Source organism: Daucus carota, chromosome 3 (genome assembly GCF_001625215.2).
Source record: "Daucus carota subsp. sativus chromosome 3, DH1 v3.0, whole genome shotgun sequence".
Classification (NCBI taxonomy): Eukaryota; Viridiplantae; Streptophyta; class Magnoliopsida; order Apiales; family Apiaceae; genus Daucus; species Daucus carota.
Genome location: NC_030383.2, coordinates 58,301,691 through 58,313,710, shown reverse-complemented (window position 1 = coordinate 58,313,710; position 12,020 = coordinate 58,301,691). Strand labels below are relative to the sequence as shown.

Sequence of the window (12,020 nt, the reverse complement as noted above, 5' to 3'; positions counted from 1 at the left end):
TTATCACCCTTAACTAGAGTTAAAACTCTTATGTTGTGTTTGGTTGGGATGAATGAAAATGGAGGGAATGGAATGAGATTTGAACTCTAATTTAGTTGAATGTATAATAAATTCATTACTTCCACCATTCCATTCCTATCACCCTTAACTAAAGCTCAAACCCTCCATTTTGTGAAGGAATGCTTCATTTTTTATCATACTTATTTTCTACCCAAATCTTATCATTCAAAATTTGAACTCACTCATTTTTTTCAAAGTTCTCCCTCCTACTTTTTATTATTTTCATTTATTTATACTCATTCCATTCCATTACATTCCATTCACCCCAACCTAACACAACATTAGTTTTATGAAGGAATGCTCGATTCTTTATCATACCTATTTTCTAGCCAAATCTTACTCCCTCCGTCCCATAATAAACGTCCTCTTTTTTTTCAAGTTTTTTTTACGCATTTCCGAGCTTATAAAAACATAATTGTAGACATTATTTTTTCATATTTTTTCTTTTGTATAAAAATTTGAACTTCCTATTTTTATACAAAACAAAAAACACGAAAAAAAAAATAATATCTACAAGTATGTTTTTTATAAGCTTGCAAATGTGTGAGAAAAACTTGAAAAAAAAGGGGACGTTAATTATAAGACGGAGGGAGTATCATATAAAATTTGCACTCACTCATTTATTTCAAAGTCCTCCCTTCTACGATCTTATTATTTTCTTCCATTTTTACTTATTCCATTCCATTCATCTCAACCAAACACAATAGAATATTAATTTTTAATATATTTATATAATATTTTCGGGAGAGAGTTGGATTTGATGTAAGAGTGATATCCGTGGACCGTGGTCTGCTAGAATATAACATGAGTTGGTCTGTTGCATATAATGCTACAAGGCCCGGTATGTTTATATTTTTACTGAACCGACACACAACGTCCTTATACCGTTAGAATTAATTAATTTTAAATTTTAAAAGTCAATATTTTATTTTACAATTAAGATTAAAATCTGAAATTTTTACTACTTGTTTATAATATACTCCCTTTGTCCCATTAAATTTTATTCGTTTTTTCAATTGCTCGACACGCATTTTAATGCTCTCACAAAATATGGTTCCGTAACTTATTTTTAAGTTTTTTTTCTGAATAAAAATATAACATCCAAACTTTTATTCAAAAAAAAAAATATAAAAATAAATTATATAATTATAATTTATCGAAGTATTAAAGTCCGTGTCGTGTTCCCGTGCATCAATATATACAAAGCTATAGTTATTGAAACATTAGAGCAAGTCCAACACTATGCTAAGAGGTTCCCTAAATATATTATAAAATAATATGTCTTAGTGATTTAGCACAAGATTTAGCACATGAGCTCCAATAGTACTCCCTATATCCATTCCCTATTACTATAATAATATTAAATAGTGGAGGAGAGAGGGAAAAAAGAGAGGGAAATGATGTGAAGGAGAGAGAGAAATGAATATTTTAATGATAAAAATAGTTTAGAAGTGGCTAGCATATTCTAAAAATAGGGAAGGGGAGGCTTGTGCTAGTGATTTAGCACATCACTAGCATAGTGTTGGAGTGCAATTTTATCCCATATTCCCTATTTTTGGATTTAAGACTTGATTTAGCACACCTATTGGACTTGCTAGTCTGTCCCGCATACTCGTCCTCCAGGATTTTCCTTTTCGGTAACACTAAAATCTACCGTGACGACCCTTTGCCGTCGGCTAGTAAATTTTTAGGCATTGTTCTTTATCTCTTTCTGATTTATCCTTTTCGCTTTATTTTACTGAAGTAGCTGGTTAGTCACACTGCAACACAACATGGTCTCTCCGTACCTCCATGACAGGCCACTTCACAGCATAGCCGTTTGGTTTATCAGCTACCATTGTTGTAAGAGTTGTTGCTTAATTACTGATTAATTTATATTTTATAATTTATTGCATTAATTTAATTTTCAATTATTTAATTAGTTATTTAATTAATCTTTAATTAATGCAGTCAATCTCTGATTAATCATTGTTCTGTATTTTCACAGAATAAGTATTTGATTACACGCAATTTGAAAACCCCAGATTGGACGTTCCGACGTTCTCACGTCCATGCTGATGAAATACGTGGTAGATTAGTTTACAACACAAATTGGGGAGGGTATCATACTTGAGGATATATTAAAGATGAATAGATGATGAATAAATGCTTTCAAGATAAAAAGATAAAATAGACTTGCTAGGGTTTGGTGGAGCGGCTGAGTGCATCTACTAGTCAAGTTTCTCTATTACTCACGCAAAGAATTTGCCCTTCTTTTGTGCGCAAGTGTATAGATTACAAAGGCTTGAGCATCGGAGTGAAAGCCCTCAAAATTTCGAAAGGTCAGTTCAAAATATTTGGGGAAGTAATAAATTAATACATACTCAATATCTCGTATTAACACAAACAGTTTTATCGCAAGAACACGTAGATTTTAATTTGTGAGAAGAAAATGTAGTTTCTGTTTGAGGCGATGAAGCAGAAAAGAGTAACGCCTACTTTCATGAGAACATTGGGACAAACGTGGATTGTAATATAAATATTGCTAACCAATCTGGTAGCACCAGTGCTCCTTCATGGTGCTTGTTGACATTCCTAACTCAATTTCGGTACTTTTTTCAAGGTTTCAATCTCGTTCGTTCGATACGAGAAACGGGTGGTGGAATCGAGCGTACCCAGTCGGAGAAGTGGTCCTACTCATTTCTCATAAGCCATAAACAATTTTTGTGACCTGAGATAAAACTAATTACTTTGCATTTTTTTGTGATTATCTAGTCATATTATTATCATGTACAAAGTATTGTTTTAGAAATCGGTCAGAAACCAACCGTTTTAAAGTTTACATGAGATTTATCGGAGATTATTTGGATAAGTTCAGAATTTTTGGTCAAATTAGTGTAAAGTTTTTTAAAAAAGTAATCAGAATTTTATTATAAATTACGGATCTTTAGACTACTGTGTACAAGCAAAAGGAGTAAATTCAAATTTAATGTATATTTAGAAATATTTCCAGTTAATAAATGTTTTATAATTTTAATCTTTCGGCTTCAGTTCTAAACGACTAATTGAATTTATTATGTGCATTTTCTTCTTATCTGTCCGTCTTCATACTCATTTTTAGCAGATTATAAATTCTCAAAAGTGAGTACTTAATTAAATTTATAGAAAGTGTTTAATATATTTAACTATAGGCGTTGGAAATTCAATTGCCCTAGTAAAGTTCTCTAGTGTTAGAAGAGTGACCAAACATTGCTCGCTTGCATGTGTTCATTAAATATTCTCTCACAATCTGCACTGCCTCAATTCAAAATTATTAAAATTATCATAAATACAAGCACACCCAATTTATATTTGATGTTTTTCCATTTCCCAAATTAAAGGGACCCAGCCAGTTATTACCTTTTCTTTTCTCTTACTGCGGTAAATTTACATCTGAGTATTTTATTTACCGCACAGACATGTTATAAGAGCCCCCACGAACCCTGCCTCTTCTTTTCTATGCAGCCCCATCCATACCATACACTTTGTTTGTTTTAAGTTTTAACTAACTCACTCATTCACTGAGTGTGTGCTTTCTGTGTGTTAAAATGGCTTTTAACAAAATCACACTCTTCTTGTGCATTGCTGCTGCTTTTCTCTCTCTACTCAACCCCAGCTCCGCTAGAATCCCCGGCGTCTTCACCGGCGGCGCTTGGCAGTCTGCCCATGCCACCTTCTATGGCGGCAGCGACGCTTCCGGCACCATGGGTAAAACTCTCTCCCAAAATCCTTTATAGAATCTTTGTAAATTAGTATATAATATTATAAATCTCGAAACAGAATCGAACCCGGGAACTGAGACGAGGTTCTTATCATTTTTAATAGTGAGTAGGGTTTTGTAGCGAACTGCAGGACATGATTTAATTCGACCCAAATTTGAAATCTGATATCTAAAAAATTTAGTAAATATCACTAATATTTTTTCTGTAAAATATATTAGTCATTTTTCGAAATTTTAGTTACGTCATTTACGGCTAAAAGAAATGTAGGTGTTATTTGTTGATATAAAAGAATAATTGTGACAAGATTTAGAGTTACATTTTGCATGGTACTATAAAAATGATAGAAAAATACTTTTTGTTTTTTTTAATTTGTGTGAATTTGTTTAGGTGGGGCATGTGGATATGGGAATCTGTACAGCCAAGGCTACGGTGTAAACACGGCAGCGTTAAGCACGGCGCTGTTCAACAACGGGCTGAGCTGCGGTGCATGTTTCGAGATAAAATGTGACAGTGACCCAAAATGGTGTCACCCTGGAAGCCCATCTATTTTAGTCACGGCTACTAACTTTTGCCCACCCAACTTTGCCCAAGCCAGTGATAATGGTGGCTGGTGCAACCCGCCCCGAACCCATTTTGACCTTGCCATGCCCATGTTTCTCAAGATTGCTGAGTATCGCGCCGGAATTGTCCCCGTTTCTTACCGCCGGTAAGTTTTGCTTTCTTTTATTCTCATATTTACTGACTGTCTTTTTCTTACATTTGCTATTTTATCTTTTGGACTGTTTTGCCCCTCTATTCTGGGATACTTGCTTGTGGTTTGTTATTATGGAGGTTATTTTGGTAGTTTTAGTCAAGTTATTGGACGGAAATACCCCTTAAGAATTCATAATTACACAACTTAAAATTTCCAGAATTGTGAGATCAACAGAACTGCTCCTTGTACTTTCAATTACCTAATTTAAATAAATTTTTACAACGGAATTTTGTTTCTATGGCGTCGAGCAAACTAGGTGGGGGTTTGATTAAATTTATTTTTCAAAATTAAGAATTTATTCTGATTTTTATTGAAATAAATTCTTACTTCTTGCTAAATAAGGAATATAAAAAATTTCCTTAACAGTGTCTAAAAGCTCCCCAAACAGGACATAGGTAAAGCATAGTGATCTCGAACCAAAATCTGTAGAGGAGTGATTTATTATGATTCGGCTGGAAGTAAATTAATTTTATCGATTCGAAAATAGACCGAACATAGAGTTTTTCAGAATAATAACAGAACGAAAATGTACATTATAATTAGAACGGCAACAAAACACAGGTCATATGCTCACAAGTCACCATAGGAGTGGTCTGAGAGAACAGGATAACTGAGCAGAGTGTATAAATAGAAAAGCTACTGCAGATTTTCTCTAATTGATTCCAGCTTTTTTACGCGGTTTCGTACACATTTCGTTTTGTAACTTTCTAGAACAAAATCTGATACCCCATCTCTCACCTTACATTTTCATGTTACTTGCGAGTAAAAGGCGCCAGGGGTGTCTGTCAAAAAACAAAAGGCACCAGGGGTGAGATGGTAATTTAAGATTCTGTTACCAGAAAATGAGGGAACACAAATTCAAGTAGGGTCAGTCAAGCTTAATTTGCAGACAGTAGAGAGAGGTGATTGCACTGCCCCCAATACGCGTTTTCTAGGGTCACCCTGTTTAACTCCTCCATCCCCATGCCCAATCTCCTTTTTTAACCAACGCCGCCTCCTTCATTTAATATATCAAACCCGAATTTCAATCCCCAAATAATTCTAGTATATCTGCCCCTAGAGTAAAATTTTGGAAAAATAATACTCCGTCCGTCCCAATTTATGTGAACTGGTTTAATTTTCACAGAGATTAAGAATCCCAATTTATGTGAACTGGTTTGATTTTCACAGAGATTAAGAAATATGTAGTAAATGTAGTTGAAAAGTGGGTAAAGTGGTGGGACCCATCAATATTTAATAATAGATTTAAGATAGTGGAGGAAAGTAGCGGGTGTAATAGTGTTTATTTAATAAAAAGAGAGTATTAAATATAGAGGTAGTAGGTGTAATAGTGAAAAGTAGTGTTCAAAAATAGTAAGTATTGGAGGTTCATTCTTTTTGGGACGTCTCGAAAAAGAAATGAGGTCACATAAAATGGACGGAGGGAGTATTAGTTCTTTTTTACGTGTTCATATTTTTTTTATCAAATTGATTGTATTTTGACTGAAATTTACAAATGTCATATAATTATAAAAAAATAAAAATTATATCATTAGAAATTATATTTATTCTATTTTAATATTCAACTTTTAGATTTTATAAATAATGAATAGATAATTTATAATGTTTAGTCAAAAAATTTACTCTTTAAAAATCAAAATGAATATATAATTAAGGACATAGAGTAAATTTCACTTGTAAAGTAAAATTTGAGAATCTTTTGATGAGAGGATGTAATATATTACTCTCTCCGTCATCTTTCTGAATTGTTATATTAAGAGAAGGAGATGTGTCACACACTTTCATGTAAAGTATAATTTTATAGCTGGTGTTTAAATTATTTTTATTTGAACAAATATTTAGCATTTAATTTTTTAAAACAAATTAATGATAAAATTGTATTTTATTAGAATATAAGATTATGTCGAAGTAATCAAAAAAAATAAGTGAAAAAGGGAATGCAAAACAAATTTAATTTTCGAGAGTGACTAGTATCTAGAGATGTGATATGCCGTATTAATGTGTGTGTTGGTTGGCAGGGTAGCGTGCAGAAAGAGGGGAGGAATGCGATTCACAATCAACGGTTTCAGTTACTTCAACTTGGTGCTCGTCACCAACGTGGCTGGAGCTGGTGACATCCAACGAGTCCTCATCAAGGGCACAAAGACCCCTTGGATGCCCATGAGTCGCAACTGGGGGCAAAACTGGCAATCCAATGCTGTGCTTGTGGGCCAGGCACTCTCCTTTAGAGTCACGGGCAGTGACCGTCGTACCTCAACGTCCTATAACATCGCCCCACCTCATTGGCAGTTTGGTCAAACCTTTATGGGCAAGAATTTCCGGGTTTAATATAATACACACACCTTACCTACATTATTATATTATTTAAAATAATATAATATAATATAACCGCAGTGTCTGTGTTTTTATTAATTAGTTTTGTGATTCTCCCGAGATTCCCAGCTTCATATTTCTCTCTTTTTTACCGGGAAAATTTGAAGTGATTTGGGTGGGATGAAGGGATGAGTAGTGGTAAAACCTCCTAGTATTTTAGTTGGGGGTGTGGTAACATTTTTTTTTACTTTTTACCTTAAGGGGTTTATCATGTTTTGTTTTATTATCTATTGTTGTTGCTTTAAAAGATAAAAGCAGCAACATTATTCATCAAGGGGATGAATTGAAAAAGTGTGTAAAAGAGGAGGCTGAGGGAGCTAAAAACAAATGTAGCCCACAGCTTCTTATGCTTATTAGTTACTTGTGTTAGTATGCTACTCTTTTATAATTTTGTTGTTACATTTTGTGTTATTGTAAAATAAGTACTTATTTCTCTCACAGGGATACAGTTAAAAATTACTAGTTGATAGCCTGTGCCAAGCACGGGTTTAAATAAAATTTTAAAATTTGTTATTTATTAGAAGAATAATGTCTTTTTTAATTATATTATTATATTTTCATTATACCTATTTAAATTATTGTTTTTAAAAGATATTTAAATTATTGTTATTTAATATAAGATTTTCTAATTATTAAAATTTGATCATACTTTAAATTTATTTCATAATAATATGAGTCCATGTTCTATGGAGTCCACAAAATAAGAGTATTGTTGTCCAAAATTATTTAAAAATACTCTACTCGTTTCAATTTTAATTTTTTTAGTCTATAATATTTGTAAACATCTGACAATTTGCAGGTTATGTTCTACAATATAACCGTTGCAATCAAAAGATAAAACAATTATATTATAAATCACTAAACATTATATATGTTCTAAAATATAACTCATAAGTAGAATAATGATTTGATATCAAATATCTTGACGTAAGTCTAGAGTTTTGATTCTTTTATTATATGTTGCAATATGGATAATGACTTCATTTTCTTTGAGTTTCTATTTGTCAAGTCAGTGTTGTCACCGCCTAATTCGTCTTTATCGTAATCTTATGAAAAACACTAAATGATAATAATTATTATTATTGAAAAATAAATGACCAAATTTTTTGGTACTTTGATATCAATATCGAATCTTGTTTATTTTAATTCTAAAATATGATTGAAATTTTATAGATTTGTTTCGTAAATTATATTGTATGAGTTTTAAATATTAAAACGAATATTTGACGTATGTCTAGAGTTTCGGTTCTTTTATTATATGTGGCAATATGGACAATGACTTCAATTTTTTTTTAAGTTTCCATTTGTCAAGTCAGTGTTACCACCGTCTTATTCGTCTTTATCGCAATCTTCTAAAAAACACTGAATGATAATAATAATTATTATTAAAAATAAATGATCAAGTTTTTTGATACTTTGGTATCAATATCGAATCTTATTTGTTTTAATTCTGATATATGATAGAATTTTTATAGATTTGTTTCGTAAATTAAAGTGTATGAGTTTTGAAAATTAAAACGAATATTTGACGTATGTCCAGAGTTTCGGTTCTTTTATTATATATGTTGCAATATGGACAATGACTTCATTTTTTTAAGTTTCCATTTGTCAAGTCAGTGTTACCACCGCCTTATTCGTCTTTATCGCAATCTTCAGGAAAACATTGAATGATAATAATAATTATTATTAAAAAATATATGACCAAATTTTTGGGTACTTTGGTATCAATATTGAATCTTGTTTATTTTAATTCTGAAATACGATAGAAGTTTTATAAATTTGTTTCGTAAATTAAAGTGTATGAGTTTTAAAAATTAAAACGAATATTTGACGTATGTCTAGAGTTTTGGTTCTTTTATTATATGTTGTAATATGGACAATGACTTATTTTTTTTAAGTTTCCATCAAGTCAGTGTTACCACCGCCTTATTCGTCTTTATCGCAATCTTCTGAAAAACATTGAATGATAATAATTATTATTTATTAAAAAATATATGACCAATTTTTTTGGTACTTTGGTATCAATATTGAATCTTGTTTATTTTAATTCTGAAATACGATAGAAGTTTTATAAATTTATTTCGTAAATTAAATTGTATAAATTTTAAAAATTAAAACGAATAATTTCGTTGACATTATTATTCTATTGATAGGATATTATATTAATATCAATATGAACTCCCTATTTATTTGAACTCTGAAGTATGATAAAAGATTTATAGAGTTGTTACGTATATTAAATTATTTGAGTTTTAAAAAATTAAAACAAATAATTTTGTTGGTAACATATTTTTATTAGTAAGATAATTGTTATAATAAAAAATCCTGTCAAATATAGAAGTTTTTTTTTGATAATAGTAATAATTGTTAAATAAAAATTAATATGATGATAGCCAATTTTTTATATGAATTTTATAGAACTGTTTCATAAGTTAAATTGTTAGCGAGATTTAACTGTGCGAATAGGATAAATGTTATATTACAAAATCCTAAACACCATAGAAGTCTTTTTATATAGTAGTATAATAATTTTAACCAATATTGAAATTTTTATTAATAAAATCCGAATCAATATAGAAGTCTTTTCATAATTATATAATAATAATTATAAAATCCTAAAAATGTATAATAATAAGTATAAAATCCTAATAATATGAAAATCTTTTCATAATTCTATAATGATTGTTCTTATTAAATAAAAAATTTATATTACATTGTCCTAATAAATATTGAAGTTTTTAATAATAAAATTCTAATCAATAAAAAAGTCTTTCAGTGTCCTAATGAATATTGAGGTCTTTAATAATAAAATTCTATTCAATATAAAAGTTTTTTAATAATAATATAACAATGACTATAAAATCCTAATCAATATGAAAGTGACCAAATTTTGGTACTTTTGGTACCGATGTTCCACCGAAAAGTGGTTTCGCTTATTAATAAAGGGTATTGATGTGCGATGGTCAAATAAATCAATCCATTTATTTTTTCCTTTTCCGTCTAGAAAGAAAAAAACAGATCGATGAAGGCATGAAGCGATCTTGAGTCTTCAATATGGTGACAAGCTTAATTAGCTACACATATTGACCTTGGGCCAATGGCACGAGCCCAAAAGATGCCTAAACTCTCATGGACATACCTCAAAGACCTCAAGCCACACACTAAAAATAACAGATGCTCGGTAAAATCATATTATCAAATCTATGTTGTTACATTTCAGCGCCGAAAGGTGCCATTTGGAAAAAAACATGGTTTGGTATATATTCAAGATTGCCTAATTAATCTGTGTTTTAGTTTTCTTCCTGCTATAGGATATATTAGCTCTACATATATATAGAAAATAGCATGAGTTTGAGTTGTTCTAAAAATTGGCTAATTGACTGATTAATCGGTATTCGGACGAATACTGATATAATTTATAAAAATCAGGTCAAAAATTGGTTGATACAAAAATCGGTGAAAAATGATTAAATCGATACTTAATTGATGATTAATCGGTCAAAATTGAATCAACAGGGTCAAAAATCAGATTAATTAGTCAGAGTATTGAAATTTGTAAAAAAATTGCGAAAAATCTAAAATCAAGTTTTATGGAGTCTCCATTTCATTGGATCAATGATCCAATTAATCGCCGATTTTCTGATTCTAATTGATTACTTCACCGGTTAGTTTCTATTCCCGTTTTTTAGAACACTGTTATGAATTGTTTTTCAAAATAAATCTTTATTTTATGAATATAAATTGCCGAACATGCCTTTTATCTTTTTTTTTAACAAGGATAATAATTCAATAATAAAAAATCATACGGCATCTACATACATGATCGAAATTGAACAAACGCGTGATAATATCGTTGTTGAATCCTTCCATCTTGGATAGGGAACCAAACGATTTTTTGAAGAGATATATACATATTGTAATCCTCCAACTGTTGTTTTGAGCAATCAACCATAGATGTATCACCATAATAACTTTCATCATCAAATCAACACCATGAAAATCAACACCATCAAAATCCTGCAGATCTAGGATCCCGGACATGACAAACTGTAAAGAAAATCAAAATCAAACTCTCACACAAGGAGAGACCAAACAAAACCCAAATAAATTGGGAACTTATTAAACGAAAGCAAAATATGAACGAAAACTGCTAAAAAGAAGAAAAGATTGGGGTTTTCCACCGGTAAAAGTCGATGAAACCCCTCAGATTATAGAGGCGGCTACTTCAAGAATAGAGAGAAAAGAGAGAATAGATCTCTATTTTAGCTTTCTGATGTCTGGTGTCGATTTTATAGCTTTCTCATATTTGGTAATTGGTATCTAAACCCTATCCTGCCTTTCGGCCGGTGTTGTCTTTTTCCCTCTCTCAAGCCCCTAGCTCAACTGATACAAACTTACGAAAAGATAAATAAAAAGATCAAACATACATGAATAACATTAAGCACTAGCCTTTTACGTGTAATTGACCAACTTAAATACTCCCTTCTTCCCATAAGAAATATATGTTTATTTCGAGTATTCTATAAAGCATAGTTTCATAATATTTTTAATTTTTTTTAATTAAAGTTTAAACAACAAATTTTAATTAAAAAAATTTATAAAAAATATTATAAAATTATATTTTACAAAAATATTAGAAAACATACCAAAAAATAAGGTATACAATTCATTACATGGATGGCTTACGTGTTAATCAATATTCTCTGTTGTGATAGAATAGCTGAAGTGTTATGGGCCATCCTAAAGTTCTTCAAGAATAATATTAGGAGCCGTTTGGTTCGCTTTGGAGAAACAGAATGGAATGCAGAAAGGGAAATGCGGAGAAAGTAAAGTAATGATCCTGAATTGTTTTACCTGTTTGGTTTTGTTGCAGAAACGGAATGGAAATTTGTGTGATTAATTTTATATTCGATTTTTTTAATATTATATAATTTCAAAAGAGTTAAATGTATTCATATCTATAACAAGATAATTTATTTACATTCTAATAAATTAATATAATTTATTTAACCATACTATTAATTTTTTAAAATAAATTAACATGTGAATTATGTCACAATTATATTTAATTTAAAAAACTATATTAAAAGTTA

The 12,020-nt window shown here is 30.5% G+C and overlaps 1 protein-coding gene across 1 annotated transcript; it reads left to right on the top strand.

Annotated features, from left to right (window-relative positions):
* Nucleotides 1-3,524: 3,524 nt before the first annotated feature.
* On the top strand, nucleotides 3,525-7,315 carry LOC108215437 (expansin-A6). The gene is made up of 3 exons (XM_017387940.2): nucleotides 3,525-3,786; nucleotides 4,188-4,506; nucleotides 6,573-7,315. The coding sequence occupies exons 1-3, from the start codon at nucleotides 3,627-3,629 to the stop codon at nucleotides 6,880-6,882; spliced, it is 789 nt and encodes a 262-aa protein (XP_017243429.1). The 5' UTR covers nucleotides 3,525-3,626; the 3' UTR covers nucleotides 6,883-7,315.
* The last annotated feature ends 4,705 nt before the right edge of the window (nucleotides 7,316-12,020 follow it).